At 38.8% G+C, this 20,561-nt stretch overlaps 1 protein-coding gene across 1 annotated transcript; it reads left to right on the top strand.

The window, feature by feature from the left end:
- The first annotated feature begins 5,426 nt into the window (after positions 1 to 5,426).
- On the top strand, positions 5,427 to 19,652 carry LOC127792457 (cell division protein FtsZ homolog 1, chloroplastic). The gene is made up of 6 exons (XM_052322945.1): positions 5,427 to 5,919; positions 9,155 to 9,254; positions 9,513 to 9,742; positions 17,940 to 18,107; positions 18,633 to 18,866; positions 19,233 to 19,652. Exons 1-6 carry the CDS (start codon positions 5,635 to 5,637, stop codon positions 19,503 to 19,505), a joined length of 1,290 nt encoding a protein of 429 aa, XP_052178905.1. The 5' UTR covers positions 5,427 to 5,634; the 3' UTR covers positions 19,506 to 19,652.
- The last annotated feature ends 909 nt before the right edge of the window (positions 19,653 to 20,561 follow it).

The following is a 20,561-nucleotide window of genomic DNA, read 5'->3' as shown; positions in this document are numbered from 1 at the left end:
ATAAGATTAGATGAACGTAATAAGGTTAGTTGCGCTCAATCAAGGGTAAGCATTTGATTCGTTTGATTATTGAATTGATCGAAATGCTGAAATCGAAATAATCGAATTTGTATAAAAAATTGAACCAAACTGACAAAACAAATACGAAAATCGAACAAATATAAAAAAATCAAACTGATGGAAAAAATCAAACAAATACAAAAAAAGAAATTGAATCGATCAAAAAATTGAAAACAAGGACTCCAGTAAGAATAAATGTTATTTGAATAAACTAAATATTACTCAATTAAAAATAATTTTTACTCGATTAATCTTTATGAGTATATTTTAGTACAAAAATACTATTCGATTAAAAGATTCGTTACTCAAATAAAAAGAATATTACTCGATTAAGAACAATTTTTATTCGATTAACTAATCGAGTAAAAAGAATATTACTCTATTAAGAACAATTTTTATTTAATTAACTTTTGTGATCAGATTTCAATCAAACAATATTACTCAATTAAAAAGATTTATTATTAAAGTAAAAATGACATTACTCGATTAAAAAATTTTCCTTACTCAAGTAAAAATGACATTTTGATTGGTTAAGTTATTTTGATTTTTTTAATACAAAAATCAAACCAAATAGAAATAATTGAAATTGTCAAATTTGAAAACCAAACCAACCCTTAGCTCGAACCGAATTGAACCGGCAATTTCAATCAATTTAGTTAAACTAAAATTTTGCTTACCCCTATGGTCAATAAACTTTGATAAATTTTCATGATAATGTTATGAAAGCTTTAAACTCAAATATATCATCAAATGAAAAATGGAAGGCATAAGGTCTTGTTCTGTTTTGAGATCATTTATTTTGATTTTTCATTAATTTTCTTGGATTGGCTTTTGTTTTGAATTCATTTGTTCTCTTGTCTGCATCGAGTCAAGAAGGGTACGCGCCCCCTCTTATTTTGCCTATGTAAGACAAACATTATGTTACTTAATGCGGACAACATAACATTTTTCGAGAAAGAATATAATACGAGAACATGAACCCGTTGAAGCTTTGAAATTGCCTTCATTACAATAAAGTTAAATGCTAAAATTTTATTATAATCATAAAAGTTGTATATTTCATTCTCATTTCAATTTTTTTTTTTTTTAAATCTCACTAGTCTCATAAGTAGCAATACAAAATAAATAATGCTATTGGTATACCTTTGTGTACACATTGGGCTACACAAAAGTGTATCAATGATAAAAATGTCCCTTATGAGGCACATAAAGACACGTGAGGCGTATGAAGACAAGGGGTATTTTGATGATAATATCCCTTTGTGTAGTCCAAAATATACAAAAATGATGTACATCTAGAATTCTATATTTTGTTATCTTACCCACACCCATTTATCTACACCTAATGACCATTTTTATAATACTAACAAAAGTCTTTGTTAGGCCTAGGGAACAACATTATTAGCCATTTCACCCCGTAACCTTAGCCGATAATGATGATATATTACATAAAAATTAAATCTCAAATTCACTAAGACAATTATCTATCACTAGATTACCACCCTAATACCCCATGTTTGTATAAGGTTGTCATGTAATTTTACTGAGTTTAGAATACCGAAAAATTGACTTGATAGCAATTATAAGTACCGAATCAACTGCAGGGAATGCCTCAAAGTGAAATTGTTTAAAAAAAATAATATGGTTTCGATAAGCGTTCTGAGATAGAATTTATGGTATCGAAAGAAATCGGATCGAGAACAGTTTTCAGTACAGCTAAAATATAGCTGCCATTTAGGCTGAAAAACTGAATCATTGTAGGAGGCTCCTGAAAAATCAACAGAACCCTAAGAGGGCTCTGATTTTGCGTAATGAACAACCCTTCAGTGGTTTTGAGATGAAACGACAGCTCGGTAAGGACACTAGGGCGAAATAGCCTTTTTAACTAGGCTTCAAGTTATTAATTTTATGTTTTCGGTATCGTAATGTCAATTAATTCAGTGTTTGAGGATATTATTGTAATTAGATAATTATTCTAATGAATTTAAGATAAAAATTGGGATTTAATGCATAATTTTATCAATCAAATATATGATATATAAGTATATATATAGGTGCATGAGAGTTAAGCTTCTGTGAAGCATTAAATGGCAGGATTTGGTGAAATTGCCAGCAAGCAATCGCCAGCGAGATTTGAGGAAATGGCAGCCTCTATGAGATCTTCATTGCCAAAGAATTTCCTGCAATTCAGCCGCATCCGAGATTTGTGCAAGATTGAATATAATGGCAGTAAGAATGTGGTCAGTATTGAGATTGCGTGTAAATTATACATTCATATATACATATATATGTATTCGAATGGAGTAGCGGCCAAGGCAGGGAAGTTTATAAATAGGATGCATTCGGCTGATTGAGAGCAAGCAAGTGGGAGATTGAGAGAGAGAGAGAGAGAGAGATTGAGAGAGTTGCAAAGGGATGAAGTAAGGGCTGATTCGGCCATGGCAGTGAGTGGCCGAGAGCTGCCAAAATTGCCAAGAGAGTAAGGGCATGGAGAAAGGCCATGAGAGCTTGGCCGAGTGAAGATAGTAGCCGAGGGAAGCCGCGACGGAAGCTCGCAAGAGCTGCGAGCAGCAGGTGGGAGCAAGCAAGGCAGCCATTGCTGCACGCTGCAAACAGGTCACGGGCGGAGTTGGGCTGCACGAGTGAGCAGCGGTGGTCAGAGAAGCGGCCAAGGGGTGATGGTCCGTTGCGGCTGAAGGCGGCGGCAGCAGCCGGCAAGGCTGGGATCGCAGCGGGTGAAGGCTGGTTCGCGCGGCAGTTGTAGGGAAGGAAGGAAGAAGAAGAAGATGAAGAAGAAAGAAGAAAAGAAAGAAAGAAAAAAGAAAAAAAAAGAATAATAAAGGAAGGAAGAAGTGGTTGTTTGGTTGCAGAAGAAGCAGGGGAAGGAGAAGATGAATAGGAAGAAGGAAAAAAAAAATAAATGAAGAAAAATGAAGAAAAGAAATAGAGGAAAAAATAGGAAATAAATAGAAAAAATTCTAGAAAAATTCCAAAGAATAGGAAATTATGTTTCGGTAATATCCTGAAGATTTTAACAAGGAAAACAGTTCGGGCACGCATTTCGAGAATATGGCACGCATACCGAGGAAGTCAGAGATGCTAAGTTAAGGTGAGTAAAATTTCCTAGAAAATTTTAAAAATTTAAGAATATTATTTTATGAATTTTCGTAGTGAAATATTTGAGAAAATATTTGAGAAATATTTAGTTTGGATTTATGGAGGAAAATTAGGAAGAAATAGAAAGAAAATTAAAGAAAATGCCAGAAATTATGAAAAAATAGGTTTTAATGTTTATTTAAATAATTATGGTGATTAGGATACTTGGAGGCTGAAGTTGAAGAAACTCGTGCAAATTTTGAGGTTGGCACGCAAATCGAGGCAATGCACAGATATCGAGGTAGCTCGATAAGCTTGAGAAGGTAAGTAATACTCCCTAATTAAAGTTAGTTTTATGGAAAATACTTGGTTAGTAAGTGATTTATGTTCCTCGAAAATATTTCCATCATATTGACATGCCCTGATATGAATCCATCACGTAGACTGCATATATGACATGACTATGAAATGCATAAATACACGTTGATATCATTGATCACTCGCATTTGAGGCCGTAAGGAGTATGAACTGGCACCGCTGCTTTACCAATGGTGCACCCATACACCTCTGCTTCGAAAGAGGGGACCGCAAAAATGGTATGTAGCATAAGGGGTGCAGTTGACACCTACGATGAAAGACATTGCATTCATGCACAAAATATGTTTTCTGTACCCTTACTTAGATGATTCATCATCTAACTTAGACTTTGCCCCTGGAATATTCAAACGTTCCAGGTGGAGATTGTAGCAGATACGAGGATAAATGAGGCATGAAATAGCACTTAGCAAAGTACATGAGAAATGAAATATATATATATAACGTAGCCCCTATATTTAAGTTCTATTACTTTAGATTTTGAACGTTTTGAGGAATGTTGAAGATGTAAGAATTTATTTATGATTAATGTTAAGATATCAGGTTTCGATCATTGCTTCCGCATTTAATGTGTAAGTGATTCTCTTTGGAGATTAATATATGGGAATTCTGGGACGGATTCGAGGTATAATATGATTTAGAATTAAGTTTGAAAAAAAAAAAATTTATTGTCCCGAAATTGTCCCAATTTATAACGCGCCCAAAAAAACATGGCGTTACATATATTTTGTTATGAATGACAATTATCACAATATCAAAATGGATAAATTTCACACACCACATTTGAGGTTTGAGGAGACTTCATCGTCTACCTTTGTGTTTATAGAAATGTCATCCCCTGTAACTATGTAACAATTGTTAATTTTTTTTTCTTTTCTAAATCCTCAAAATGACCCCTCTGTCTCTCCACCATAGTTACACAAAAGTAAAAATATTAATGGTGGGCGACAACCACCTATGTTGGTCACCACCGTTTCACACACCACACTCGAGATTTAGATAAATTTCATTGTTTAATTTTGTGTTTATAAAAATGTCACACTTTATAATTATATAACAATTATTAATTTTTTTTCTTCTAAATCCTCAAAATAGCCTCCCTCTCTCCCTCCACTAGTTACACAAAAGTAAAAATATAAAATAAAAAGATACTAGTGGTGAGCGGCAACCACCTATGTCAATCACCACCATGGGTGTTTTTGATCGAAGTTGATAACAATGGAATTTTAGGAATCTAGAATCTAAAACAATAGCCCTAACATTATCACCACGAATAAAAACCATTGTTATCACCATAAACCCCAATTTGCCATCATAGATAAGTTCTCAAAATTTCAAGAACCAATAGAGAGAGAAGGGGGAGAGAGTTGTATGATTGATAAACAATTGACAAAAAATGAGAGTTCCATTACAAGCTATCAAAGATGAAAAAGGAAAAAGAGAGTAGAGAGTCATTGAAACTAGAAATGAGGAAGAAATAGAGATGCAAACAAAACGATAGGAATAGAGGACAACTTATGTTGCTCGATATGAACAAATTGAGAGAGAGGGTGTAGGTCCCATGAGGGGGGTAAGTCGGACTCACACCCACTCATTTCCTATAATCTTATTTCGGGTAACATAACAGAATTTAAGAAAAGATAAAGAAAAATAAAATTATTTAAATATAAGAGTAACATAATAAATTTAGATATTTTATAAAAAAAAATGAATATTATTTTTAAAAATATAAAAATAATCGATAAAATTTAGAAGGTTAGCATAGCAAGCAATGGCATCCAATTGTTTTTGAGAGTCAACAATTGGTTACAGGCGCGAGGCAATGGATGAATTAGGGCTTCGATTTTCGCGGGCAAATTAACCTGATTTTTATTATTAATTAATTTTAAAGTAGCGAAAGAAAGCTTTGGACGGATTTTCTTTGCTTCGGTATTCGGATTTTCTTGGCAACCAAACAGATAGATGGTGTAAGTAAAAAAAGCAAAAGCCTATCGATTACTAAAACCCTAAGAAAACCTGCTTGCCTTGTCCTCTCTTTCTCCCTCCAGAAGAAGCCGAGATCCCCCCTCCCCTCGTTTTCTCGGCCACCAAACACTAGCATTCATGGCTGCGATTCGTCTCACAACCCCGGCCGACTTTATCTGCTCTTCCTCCTCCTCTTCGTCTTCGATTCTCGCCGGGTTTACCCGGAACACGCTCTCTCCGCTTCTTCCAAGGCCCGGCTTCTCTCCCGGAGGTCGGCGGAGGAGCGCCTCCAAGCATGAACGCTCCGGTCTCTGCTGTACCTGTGGTTCGTTTAGCCCGATGGAGTCGGCCAAGATTAAGGTCGTCGGCGTCGGTGGCGGTGGCAACAATGCCGTTAACCGCATGATTGGCAGTGGTTTGCAGGTGGGTTTTCTCGGATTCCGCCCTAAATTCGGTTTATCTGACTTCCTATACGTAAATTTGCATAAACGTATATTTTTGGAGATCTGCCTTACTCTGATTGGAGGTAGGATTGGTTCTCGTCCATTACTGTGGTTGTTGATCACAATGTTGCTTCCTAGCTACTTCATTGGTCTCAAAGGATAAGTGATTTTGTATGAACAATGCCGGGCGTGTATAAATTATGATTCTCCGGTCTCTTTATGATATGGTTATTATATGAGTTTTTTCGTTCTCAATTTTGTTTCTTTATGTGGATCTGTTTTTCCTTTCCTTTTCTTTTATTTTGTTCCCCTTGTTTTTGGTGGAGGATGGACGTTTAGGTGTTGTAGGTTCTGTGGTAATAGTAGATGTCCATGTCCATTATAGTTTATGAAATTCCAGAAAACAAAGATGAATTTTTTGAATAACAGTTATTGATAAGCATTTAATCTGTATGCGTAAATTGAGACATTTCAAGTTTTAATTGGACGTCTTGTTTAAGGCTGAAATGGCTAAACCTTATGAGGTACCATGTTGGATGGTCTTTGTCAAGACCTCAAGTCCAACAATGGAGTTCTCCTCGTGAGGAAGAGAATTAGGGCTGAAAGAGAGTAGAAAACAGAGAGGAAGAGAAGAACATAGGGAGAGACAGAGAACAGAGAGATCGGAGGGAGAGAAATCGAGTGAGAGAGATAGGTTTGTTTACTGTGAATTTCATCGGTGCCTAATCATTCAGTTGAGAAGCTTTTTATAGCTCCTCCTTGGCGCCAACTTACAGGCAGTTACCAAGGTACAACTTCCAATAGCTGTTTTTAGTACAACAGCTTATAACCACTACCAATCTACTTTACAACATAATTCCCCCAAAAGACAGAAGTACCCCTAATACAATCATAGGGTCCTGATAGGTCTTGATGCCACTGTATTGCATTACATTGAAGGGAGGATTGGTTCTTGACCATTATTGTGGTAGTTAATGACAATGCTGATTTTGCTTTCACACTACTTGTTTTGGTTCTTTTTCTGTGAACTATAAAGTGTGTGTGCTGTTAAGTTATGATTCTCCACTCTTCTTGATATGGTTATTGGTTATTTCATGCAAGGTATGTTGAACTTCATTCTCAAGTTGGTTTGTTTATGTGGGTCTTTTCTTTTTCTTTTTCTTTTTCTTTTTCTGTCTTTTGCTCCCCTTTTTAGGGAGAACGGACATATTACCTTCCATAGGTTCTTTGGTAGTAGTAGATGTTACATTCTAGTTTATGAAATTTCAGAAAACAAAGATGAATTTTTTGAATCAACAGTGCTTCATAAGCTTTATTTGAGTAAATTAACATGTTTTCTAGTTTTAGTTGGACCATCTTGTTCAAGAAGTAATTGCCTAAACCTTTTGAGGTACTGAGTTGGATGATCTTGATGCCACTATAAAACAATTTATCTAGCCTTTATCCCACTATGTGGGGTCACCAGTTATTTCTATTTATGGATTTATCTTTTGTAAAGTCCTTATAAGTGTATCAATACCTAACATAAGTGTCTTCACAAAGTTTTTCTTGGTCCTCCTCTACCTCTTCTGCGAGATGCTTTTCCATTCCATTCACTCGATCTTCTGTTGGTCTTTTTTTCGCATGACTAAATCATCTTAATCATGCTTCACACATATTATTTCCAATAGGAGCCACTGTATTGTATAAAATTGAATTGCATGTTTTGAATTCAGATGATTGTCAAAGAAAGTGCTAGTTATTACTTCTGATAGTAGCAAGACAGGCAATACTAATACTTCCATTGTACTATTTTTGGATTTCTCTCTTTCAGACCTGGGATTTAGATTGACCATGTATGTTAAACGTTTCATGTTTATGTTCCACAATTTATTATGATTAAATTTTCTTTTGATGGATTCATGTAGCCAATCCAGTTTGTTGGGTTTTTGACTTGTGTAATTGAACACTTAGAATGAGCATTGTTGGCCCCAATACTAAGGATAAAAAATAACTGCACTTCAAATGCTGGGGAATAATATAAATCAAGTGTGCATGGGTGTCTATGTTGCTGCCTTCATCTATTGTTTAATTCAAAAATGTGATTTTGTATTTGTGAGCAGTGTTCAGGTATGTCTAAAACTAGGTTTTATTTGTGATTTCATAATATTTTTATAGACTATTAGTTGAAATATAATATTTATTTATGGTTTTGACTTAGAAGCAAAGATAATAACCATGTTCATATTAGTTTTTCATATTGTAGAAAAATACCATATTCATATTTATAGTTACATTTAATGCATAAAAATTAAAAAAATAAATTAATTTGAAGTTAAAGCATGTGTAACAATACACTTGGTGAAATTATTTTTATTTTAAAAAATTACCAAGTGATAATCATATCGAGTTATGTAACATCCTTGATGGCATATTTGTTAAATTGCAACCATAACCATGATTTAGTTATATGGTTGCAACTTGCCAACGGAAAATGGTTTTGAAATCTTTCACTCTTGTCAAGGTGGTTTCCCTGCTTGTGTGCTCAGTTTCAAGGCTAACCTTGGCAATTCACAACTTAAGGAAGAGGTCTAAATTTTTGATAGGTTAGTGCAATGTGTGTGAAAGAATCTGGGGAATGTTAATCATTTTCTATTTCGTGTGCTAGAAAGTTTTGGAGCCTTCTCTCCTCTATTTGGTGAATTGTGTCTCATTCAAAGAGGGATGTTCTTTTGTCTTTGGGGAAAGCAAGTCTTCTGGCCTCCTAGGTAATGGGATTAGGAGGCATGTGCTATAGCACCCAAATGTTTTTGATATGGCATTTACTTAGGCATATGCTAAGAGTTGTACTCCTTGGAAACTAAGATGGTTTTTGGGTTCAGCACAAAAAAAAAAAATTAATAATAATAATAATAATAATAATAATAATAATAATAATAATAAAGATGGATTTTGGGCATATACAATTTTTTTATATGTTTATGGTGCTTTTTGTATAGTTCTCATCTGTTTATTTGTTTGTATATGTAAGAGAAATAGTTTGGTTCTTGAATCAATGTTGATCCTATATGCCCCAATGATGGGTTCATGTTGAGCATGTATTTCTTATGAAATGCATTGAGTTATCAAACCAACATTCAGCTGTTTTGAGTAGCATGATAAGCTACCATGTTTGTTTTCTTTCCTATATTACTTGGACAGGACTGACAAGCTTGATGTTTACTGTTTAATATTAGGGGGTTGATTTCTATGCCATAAACACTGATGCTCAAGCACTGCAGCACTCTTCTGCTGAGAACCCCCTTCAAATTGGAGAGCTTTTGACTCGTGGGCTTGGTCTGGAACTCTCACTATAATCTCAGTTTCTATTCGAAGCTTCAATTTTAGCCTATTGTTTCTTATTGTTGTGATAATGGATCTTAATCCCACGTTCTCTGTTAAAGTAGTGCACTGCCCATATAATTGGATACCAAAGTCAGTGATCCAGTTGCATCAAAAAGTCACTGATATCTGCATACTTGCATGGTGTTCTTGATTATCTGTGTCCAGTGTTTTTTCTTGTTTTTTGATTTGAGTCACTTTATAGAGACACAGGTACAGGTGGAAATCCTCTTTTGGGGGAACAAGCTGCAGAAGAATCAAAGGAGGCCATTGCAGGTGCCCTTAAAGGTTCAGATCTCGTGTTTATAACAGCAGGTATGGGTGGGGGTACAGGGTCTGGTGCTGCTCCAGTTGTGGCCCAGATTTCAAAAGAAGCGGGTTACTTGACAGTTGGTGTGGTTACCTACCCATTCAGTTTTGAAGGTCGAAAAAGATCCCTGCAGGCAGGTGCATTTGGTCTTTCTCTACAAGTTTAATATACTAATTTACTTGCTTGTTAGTTACTATCCACTACTTGTGTGCTTAAGGGTAAAAAGTTAAATGTTCGCTGGTAATTCTTTGTTAGTTACTTTCTGGATAGCTATTAGTTGCCTATGCATATAGTATTTAGGTTGTAATTGTAAGTAGTCTTGATTGTTGATATTGATTTTGATTATTGATAGTATTTAGGTTGAATTGATTTGAGTTTATTGATTGAGTTTTTGTTCATTCTTGTGTTATTGTTCTTGGTTCTACATCAATTTGGTATTAGAACTATCTTTAGGTTGATTATTCTACTTCAATTAATTGATGTAAGACAGAAAAGTAGATATTAGGAATTAGTATGATTAATTTTAGTTCTTTTGTTTATTTTCTGTTTCCTCTTGTTTCCTAATTTCTTTTGAGAGTGGCCGCATTGGTTTCGATGTGGTTTGTGAGTTAGGAGAAAGTTGGGATTTTTGGTGGATTTTGAACAGGTAGGAATTTTGGCTCTGATACCAATTCAAGCAAATACCGATGTCCAAAGTCGGCCCATCAATCCCACTTCATGTTGTATTTTTGCCAGCTGAAACTTTAGTAATAGAGGAGACATCAAACTGGTACAGTGAACAAAAAGATGACATGACCGCCTGAACTCTCTTATTGACATTTGAACATTTGCCTCATGAAGAATCTCCTTGAGATGAACGTTACGCATGACCTCCAACACAGCCATCCATACATTTATCAGTGGGAGGTGTAATTATCATAATCCACATGGCACTCATTGATTGCTATTTGGCAAACACGTACCAACCTTATGAGATGGCACCTTACTTGCAGGAGCTGAGTTAGTACAACCTAACTCCAAATAGAACTTGCTTGACCAGTATGAGCTCAATCACCCCCTCAAGTTGGAATATTGCTTTCTCCATTCACCAAATACCATTTGCTTGAGGCTAAGGCTAAGACAGGGTCTTTCAGTTTTCTTCTTACCTTTTTTGTTTGGAAGCCTAACTGACTTGTGGATTGGATGCTTAGGATTTAAAAAAGGCTATTGAGGTGAGCTCCTTCCCACCAAGATGTCTCCTTGATAGGGCCTTGAGAGAGAAGACTTGTATCAAGGGAAGATAGTGTATGCACTTGGACATAACATCTGCCTAAGGTACATCAATGTGGTGATGCTGAAAGAACTCCCATCAGACCATCCCATTGGACAGAAGGGCATGAACTGGCTTTTTAGCTGTTGAGTGTCACAACCTGGTTTGTGACAAGCTAGTTTTAGCTCCGGATAAGAAGAGGAGCAGAATGAGAAGGATAGAAGAATGAGACAGGGAGGGAGAATAGAAAGACATGGGAAGGAATGTGATGTAGAAGGAAATTCTGATTCAATTCATAGATGCCTTCTCCAGAGAACCTTGGAGAGGATATATACTAGCTGGTGGTAGGGTAAGTCTGTCATAGCTGATTCCCTTCCTCAGGCGGTTACAACAACCCTTTTGTCCTATTCGCCCCTTGCACGTGGGACCTAAAACTAACTCATAACAGAAAATACAGAAATAGCAGTAATATAATATTTGGATACTAAAAGAAAAAAGATTCCGATCCAGCTGGTCATCCCTTGACAATTCTCCCCCCTTAACAGATTTCTTGTCCTCAAGAAATTTGGAGTAAGTTGGCCGCTCTAGGGAACTTCTTAAGCAAATCTGGCAAATATTCCTGGGAGTTATTTTCTATTGACCCTCCCTTCCATTTGATTAACACTTGAATGAGTGGCACTCCCTGGTGGTAAGTTACTCTCTTGTCCATCACAGCCTCTGGTTCTTCCAACACATTTCCTTCCTTTGGCAGTGGGGAGCAATGTTGGGTTCACCCGTTCAGTACCCACTGCCCTCTTCAAGAGAGAGACATGAAAGACGGGGTGTATGTGTGATTCTTCAGGCAGTTGTAACCGGTAGGCCACCCTACCCACTTTAGCCAAAACAGTGAAGGGCCCATAGTATCGGGGGCTGAGCTTAGACACTTGCCCCCGTGTGATGGACTTCAAGTGGGCATGCTTCAGCCTCAAATAAACTTTCTCCCCCACAGTAAATTCTCTCTCGCTTCTTCTTCGGTCAGCCACCTTCTTCATTTTGTTTTGTGTGGACGCCAACTCCTGTTTTAGCTGCCTTAGGACTTTTCTCCTTCGTTGCAAATATTCCTTGACTGCAGCCGCCGTGGTGTGCTCTCCCATAGCTGGTAGAAGGGGTGGTTTATACCCAAAAGGGCTTCAAATGGAGACATTTTGAGGGAGGAGTGGTGGTTAGAGTTATACCACCATTGTGCTAAAACTAGCCACCTATGCCATTCCTTAGGTTGTAGGATACACATACACCTCAAGTATGTTTCCAAACTCTGGTTTACCCTCTCAGTTTGCCCATCAGACTGAGGGTGGTAAGCTGTAGACATACCCAATTTTATCCCCATAGCCTTCGTTAGTTCCTGCCACAAGAGACTTGTAAAAATCTTGTCTCGGTCCGAAATTATTGTTTTAGGAAGACCATGCAGTGCCACCACCTAATCTAAGCAGACCCTGGCCACTTCCTTGGCCATATAAGGATGAGCAAGGCCTATAAAATGGGCGAACTTGGTTAGCCTATCAACAATTTCCAGAATGTTGTCCCTGCCTTCCGACCTGGGCAGCCCCTCTACAAAATCTATTAAGATGCTTGACCAAGCCTGTTTGGGTATGGGTAGCGGTTGCAGCAATCCTGGGTAGGCTACATTTTCAGACTTGCATCTCTTGCAAGTGTCGCAAGCCATCACAAATTCCTTTACTTCTGTTTTCAACCTCGGCCAATGGAAGAGTTGCTTCACTCGTAGGTAGGTGTTTTGAATTCTCGAGTGCCCCCCTATTGGTGATTCATGTAGTGCTTGTAGAATCTTCCTCTTGAGGCTGACACTATTGCCAATTACGATTCTGCCTTGATACCTTAGTAATCTATCCACTAAGGTGTACCCCTCTTGTTCCTAGGAGCCAACTGCCACTCTTTCTAACACTTCTGCCGCCTTTGCATCCCCTTCATAGCTGCTTATCACCTCCAGGCACCAATCTGGAATTATGGCCGTCATAGCTGCATTGCTCCCTTCCAGTGTTGTTAAAGGCGCGCCTAGGCGCAAGGCCCCTCAAGGCGCAGCCATCTCGCCTTGCCATGCCTAGGCCAGGCGAGATCCAGCCAGGCGCGCCTAGGTCCTTCAGGCACACATCCATCAGGCGCAACTGATTTTTCAGCATATTTTATTTTTTAAACATTCTCCTTCTTCTTCCGCTGCTGCTAAACTACTTCTTCTTCTTCTTCTTCTTCTTCTTCTTCTTCTCCTTCCGTTGCTGCTAAACTTCGTCTTCTTCTTCTTCTGTTGCTGCTAAACTTCTTCTTCTTCTTCTTACTACGCTACTGCTAGCCTGCTTCTTTTTCTTCTTCTTCTTTTCCTCTGCTTCTTCTTCTTCTTTCTTACGCTGCTGCTATTTCTTCTCTTCTTTTTCTTCTTCTTCTTCTTCTTTAGTTCTTTTTTTTTTTTTAATTTTTATTTGTTGAGGCCTGGTGCTGCTTCTTCTTGAAGTATGTTTATGTCATGAAGTATGTTTATGTTGTGATTTATTTAATATATGTTGAATTCTTGAATTTTTTGATAACATAAATGTTGATATGTGATTAGGATCTATTTTATGACTTATTATTCAATTAAGAAGTATATTTTTCTTTCTTCTTAGTCAGCATGCGCCTTGCACCTGCCAGGCGCGCCCCTCGCCTTTGCGCCTTGCGCCTCAGGCTCCAGGATCCTTTGCGCCTTAGTGCACCTTGGGCCTTTAATAACACTGCTCCCTTCCTCATGACACCTCGAAAGCACATCAGCTGCCTTGTTCTCCTTGCCCTTCTTGTACTGAATTGAGTAGTCCAAACCCATTAACTTAGCCCTCCCTTTCTTTTGTAGTTGGGTTTGGAGCTTCTGTTGTAATAGAAATTTCAAACTTTCGTGATCGGTTTTGATCACAAATCTGCCTCCTTCCAGGTAATGCCTCCATTGATCCACTGCCATTAGCACCGCTAGGAATTCTTTTTCATATATGTTGAGTCCTTGATGTTTAGGGCTCAAGACCTAACTTAGGAATGCCAATGGCCTACCCTCCTGTACCAGCACTGCCCCAACTCCAGTCCCACTAGCATCCGTTTCCAGCACAAAGGATTTTGTGAAATCTAGCAGTCCCAAAACCGGCACCCTGCTCATGGCCTCCTTCAACCTTTGGAAGGCCTCCTTTGCCTTAGCATCCCAGCCGAATCCCCCCTTCTTCAATAAATCAGTTAGGGGTTTGCTGATTGTCCCATAGTTTTGCACAAACCGGCTGTAGTACCTGGTTAACCCTAGGAATCCCCTCAGGGCCCTAACCGAGGCAGGCCTTGGCCAATTTATCATAGCTTCTATCTTCCTTGGATCGGTGCTAACTCCTTCCTTTGATATAATATGCCCCAAATACTCTATTTGTCCTTGACCAAATGCACACTTAGATTTCTTAATGAAAAGTTGATTAGACCGGAGGATATCGAGGGTAGCTCTAAGATGGTTCAAGTGTTGCTCAAAGGTAGGACTATAGACAAGTATATCATCAAAGAATACAAGTATAAATTTTTGAAGATGTGGTTCAAAAATTCTGTTCATGAGGGATTGGAAAGTGGCTGGGGCATTGGTAAGCCCAAATGGCATCACCAAGAATTCAAAGTGCCTGTGGTGGGTCCTAAAGGCTGTTTTATGAATATCTTCGAGATTTATCCTAATTTGGTGATATCCCGAACGTAAATCTAGTTTAGAAAAGTATTGGGCATGATGCAATTCGTCCAATAGGTCCTCTATCAAAGGTATGGGAAATTTATCTTTGATGGTCATGGCATTAAGTTGGCGGTAGTCTACACAAAATCGCCATGATCCATATTTTTTTTTAACTAAGAGGACGGGTGAGGCAAATGGACTTTGGCTAGGTCGAATTATGGCTTGTTGAAGCATGTCCCTAACCATCTTTTCTATCTCATTTTTCTGAATTGGGGGGTACCGATAGGACCTATTGTTGACAGGTTCCGTGTTGGGTTTGAGATGGATGGAATGGTCAAATATTCTGGTTGGGGGCAAAGATTTGGGTTCAGCAAAAAGATCCTCATAGTCTATCAACAGTTCATTAATAGTTTCTAAATAATGTACCTGGTCTGGACCCCCTTGTGGTGTGCTGACAATCAGGTCGATCTCGTTTTGAACCTCCATCCCTTCCTCTATGGCCATCATCGAGAAGAATTGGGCCAGCTGATTCCACCTTCCTTTGAACACTATTTGTAGCCGCTTTCCTGAAATCATTTTACAAGTTCCAGCTTCTTTTTCACCCGATAAAGTCATCCTTCTACCCTCCTTCTCAAATGACACTTCCATTTTGTTAAAATCGAAGCTGATGGGGCTAACCCCCTTCATCCAATCCACCCCAAGGACTACATCACAACTTCCTAACTGCAATAATCTTAAATCCGCCTCAAACTTTTCTCCCTGCACTTCCCAGCAAAAACCGTTACACGACAACTTGCTTAATACCTTTTGGCTGTTGGCTACTGTTACACTTAAGGGAAGTGTCCTGGCCAACTGACAATTCAACTTTCGAGCCGTGCTTTCATCAAGGAAGCTGTGGGTGCTCCCACTATCAATCGGGATCATGAGGTTACCTCCTTTGGCTTGTCCCTCCACCTTGATGATTTTGTTATTAACTACTCCTTTTAGGGCGTGGATGGAAATCTGTCAATTATCTTCCTCTTCTAGGCCTTCACAATCTCCATCCTCTGCCTCCCTTTCTTCCTGGATATCATCCCCTTCTAGTAGTAGTATTTGTCTTTTACATTGATGCCCAATGTGGTATTTATCCCCACAACGGAAGCAAAGGCCAGCTATTCGCCTCTGTTCTCTCAATTGATCTCCATACGGCAGTGAGCCAGGGCACACTCCACCTCTACTCCCACTGCTTACCTTCACTGGTTCTCTAGCGTAACCTCTTCCCCCCGGGTTAGAGGCTCCTGCAACCACTCCTCTTGTTTGCTGTCTCTGTTTTTTTAATAGCGCCTCCACTGCTGGCTCCTGTAAGCGGGCACTCTTTGATGCTTGTTCCACCGTTTGGGGCCTTAATACTTTGACCATCGGTCTCAGCTCCTCGTTGAGTCCACTCAGATAGCTAGATACAAAATATGTCTCGGATAGGTGGGGATTATGCTGAAGCATGAGAGACCTTAGCTCCTCGAATCGCACCTGATATGTCTCCAAATTACCGGTTTGTTTGAGTTTGTTGAATTCCTCTATGACATCCACCATGCTCCTCTCCCCGAACCTTTCACACACTTTCTCTGAAAATTCTTCCCAAGTACAATCCCTTCTCCGCCTTATGCATCCTTGATATCAGGCGTCAACCACCTCATTGAAGTAAGCGGATGCCAGCGACACTCTCTGTCTGTCGGGAATGTTGTACCAATCAAACATTCTCTCACATTTCTGTAGCCATCATCTAGGATTCACTCCATCGAATGTGGGAATGTCTACCCAAGGCATGGGAAATCCTGGTTGGTGGATATTACCCTGACCATTCCTTCCCCCGCGGATTAATCCTTTCAGCTCGTCCTCAGGTTCCACTCCTATCTCCACAGCACCATGTCCACCCGCTTCCCGATTCCCTTGAAGGATCAGTTCTGTTCTCTCCCTAGGAGGAAATTCAGGGGATATACTTACTTGGTTCTGGCAACCAAACATTAACATAAACTGCTGCATTTGAGCAGCCAAATCCTCTCGTACCCGCATTATGGAGCCTTCAAGTCTACGCTCCAGTCCTTCCATGGAGCTCTCTACCTTCTGATCCATTGCCACAATCGCTTCGTGACTCCGGTTAGCTCCTAACTCCAATTGCTCTATCCGATTGTGGGTGTCGGACATAGTTGAGCTGAACTGTTTTACTTGCGTCTCCAATGCCTTCATTCGAGTGCCTTTTGCCATTGCCTTAATCCTAGCTCGGCCGAGGATGGTGGCTCTGATACCAATTTGTCATAACCTAGTTTGTGACAAGCTGGTTTTAGCTCCGGATAAGAAGAGGAGCAGAACGAGAAGGATAGAAGAATGAGATAGGGAGGGAGAATAGAAAGAAATGGGAAGGAATGTGATGTAGAAGGAAATTCTGATTCAATTCATAGATGCCTTCTCCAAAGAACCTTGGAGAGGATATATACTAGCTGGTGGTAGGGTAAGTCTTGTCATAGCAGATTCCCTTCCTCAGGCGGTTACAACAACCCTTTTGTCCTATTCACCCCTTGCACGGGCGACCTAAAACTAACTCATAACAAAAAATACAGAAATAGCAGTAATATAATATTTGGATACTAAAAGAAAAAATATTCCGATCCAGCTGGTCATCCCTTGACATTGACACTGCAAAGATCTCTCCTCAGCTCACTTTGAGAAAACCTATGTAAGGGCCATTCTGAAAAGAAAAGGGGGATCTTCTCCTCCCATCTCCAATTTTGCATACTGCCAACTCTCTTGGTTGCTCAATACCCCTCCTTTGCAGCCCCTTTGGGACTTTTAGGAAACTTGACATTGCCATTGTATCCAAGATTGCTATTATACTCACCCACAACTATTCTAGCTGCATGCTGTATGAAATAACTGCACCACATTGAACTTGGCCATGCTAGAGTTCCCTCTGGTGTTTTTGACTGCTTCCCGCCTATTTGAAAGATGGAAAACATGTTCACATTGTTGTTTGAAATATTGGTTTTGTATGATTATTATTGTATAATTCTTCTTGTCTGATTTATTTCGAATAGTTAGTTGTCAAAATGATTGTCAATCCCATATAGTGGGTTGAAGGCTTTCTGGTGTGTGTGAATTGAATGTCAAATGAGCACTTGATTTTGTTCTAGTTAAATGGGATTTGGTGGGGTTGCCTGTTGGCATTTCTCTTGCTTTACTTTAGGATGACCTAGATGAGGGGGTGTTAGTGTACAGCTTGGATGACGAGCTCTAGTCATTGCCAAAATTTGCATATAGAAACTATATCAAGCATAGACTCTATCATCAGTATCTAATCTTTCTGAGTTCCAGATTGTTATATTCTTGCATTTGCTTATTTTGCAGGCATTGGAGGCCATTGAGAAGTTGCAGAAAAATGTTGATACTCTTATTGTGATTCCCAATGACCGTTTGTTGGACATTGCTGATGAGCAAACTGCCCTTCAGGATGCCTTCCTTCTTGCTGATGATGTTCTTCGCCAAGGGGTGCAAGGAATTTCTGACATAATTACAGTGAGTGTTGTGAAACCTTAAACCATATGCCATATCTTGTCCTTAGGCTGTTTTTCTCAGGTCCATTACAGAATCACTTGACCTTGTTAGAAGCTTCAAAGCGTACATAACTTTGGTAACATTTTAGGTTAAGCACCCGTTATTGCCATTTGATTAGAGGACATCAGTTCATCTGTGTGTCATCAATGCTCACGGCAAAACACTCCTGCTTATCTGAGTATAACTTTCTTTTTTCTTTCTGATCTAAACTCACTATGATTTACTCCTCCACAAGAACTTTTCCAGGATTCCAATGTTCTCGTATATGCCTGACACATACATGTGTGTATGGTTGGATCTGATGCAGTCACAAATATTGGATGTGGCCATCCTATTCACAATGTCTTTTATTAACCAATCATGTTGTGCCTCACCCTACTGTTATCATTCATTATCATATTTTTCAAATGCTATCTCAAGTCCCAAAGTCCAAATGCTCCTGGCTGCTGAACTGGGATAACTGAAGTGTGTTTTCCTGGTATGCAGATACCTGGACTGGTGAATGTAGATTTTGCAGACGTAAAGGCAGTCATGAAGGATTCTGGAACTGCAATGCTTGGAGTAGGTGTTTCCTCCAGCAAGAACCGTGCTGAAGAAGCAGCTGAACAAGCAACTCTGGCTCCTCTGATTGGATCATCGATCCAATCTGCTACCGGAGTTGTGTATAATATCACCGGTGGAAGAGACATAACTCTGCAAGAAGTGAATAGGGTGTCTCAGGTATTTTTAAACTTTCTGAAACTTCCATTCTCATTTATTCCCTTTATAAATTGGCTGATGAAACACGGTTATGCACGAGCCCATTGTTTTGTGCCAATAATGTGGAATAGCCGAATAGGCAACCAAACTATTAAGACACCAAATACTATCTGTCTCCTTTAAGAAAATCTTTTGAGTAGTGAAATAGGAGTGGCGGCAAGAACTGAACACCTAAGCTAGTCAACTAAGCATTGTTCTTCTTGACACGCTCCAGGTTACCACTGTATCTTGTAGGATTAATTCCCTGTGCCCTATCATCCTCCTTTACTAAAATAGTTACATGCTCCAAGAAATGAACAATTTTTTGTCATGAAAATCCATCTCCAGGTGGTAACAAGCTTAGCAGATCCTTCAGCAAACATCATATTTGGGGCTGTTGTGGATGAGCGTTACAATGGGGAGATCCATGTGACAATCGTTGCAACTGGTTTCACGCAGTCATTTCAGAAAACGATTCTGACAGATTCGAGGGGAGCAAGGGTGGCGGAGAAAGGGACAAGAAGCCCAGACGGTCAGAAATCGCCTGCCACTGTCATGTCGTCACCGTCGTCATCCACAGTTCCATCTCGACCTGCAGCCACAAGGAAGTTCCTATTCTAACCATTTGTTTTCCAGTTTGTGGGATTGCAATTCTAGCTTTAGGCTGTGTAACGATCTTGATTCCTCTTTCCTCTATCTTTGTATCAGAATATGCCATTTTTGTTTTTGCCCGCATAGAGAATTAACTTCCCCAGTTCCCATTTTTTACAGGAACAAATTCTTTAATAAAAGAGCAAAAATTAAGAATGAAAAAGAATTAACTGTAGAACCAACCATGCAGAGATAATATTAGCCAAAATTATATTGTGTCCAGCCAGCTACAGATTCAGGTGTGCTCCCTTCAACCAACCTACCTGTTGCAAAACCTTGCCCCTCCTGTTTTTCAAATTTTGTTCGTCCTCAAGTTACTTGTAAGTAATTCAAGGTATTGGGAGGCCATTTGGCTAGGCTTTTTCTAAAAAGAGTTTTAAGCCATTTCTAGCTTTCAGCTTTCTAAAGTTTTTTAAGTTATGTAATTTTTAAGTTACTTAAAATGTTCGGATAAAATGTGCTTAAAAGTTGTTAGAAGCGATGAAAATGATTAAAAATAATTTTATTTTTCTTTGTATAACATATATTATAATTTTATTAATCAATTTTTTTAAATCAAACAATATATTTATATAGTTTAGATTTATATATTTTTATAAACTTTATATAAACTATTATATTTATATAAAGAAACTATACATAATATACATGTATATATAAACAAAACAAAAAAACACTCGAGATTAGTTGGCGAACAACTAAGTGCGAAACTCATTGGTAATGGGTTTCGTTAATGACTGGGAAAGCATCACATTTGTAGAAGACTCTGCGACGGTAATAAGTTCCAGATTTGGAGCCCATAGAGGAAGAGAGTGAGAGAGGGCAAAGGCGATGGGTGGACGCCGCTTCTTCTCTATCGGCAATTGTTGTTGCTGCTGCTGCTAACGACAACGACAATGGTGACAGGCGATGGTACCGACCAGGGTAGCATGGAAATTTTTAGTTTGTTTGAGGGCATATTTGTTTTGGTGTAACATTAAGCTTCAAAAATAAAAAAGTTACTCCTTTCTAGTTTTTTAAAAAAGT

Source organism: Diospyros lotus, chromosome 15 (assembly GCF_014633365.1).
Source record: "Diospyros lotus cultivar Yz01 chromosome 15, ASM1463336v1, whole genome shotgun sequence".
NCBI lineage: Eukaryota > Viridiplantae > Streptophyta > Magnoliopsida > Ericales > Ebenaceae > Diospyros > Diospyros lotus.
Note: the sequence above shows the minus strand (reverse complement) of the source record. Positions and strands in the feature narration are given on the sequence as shown.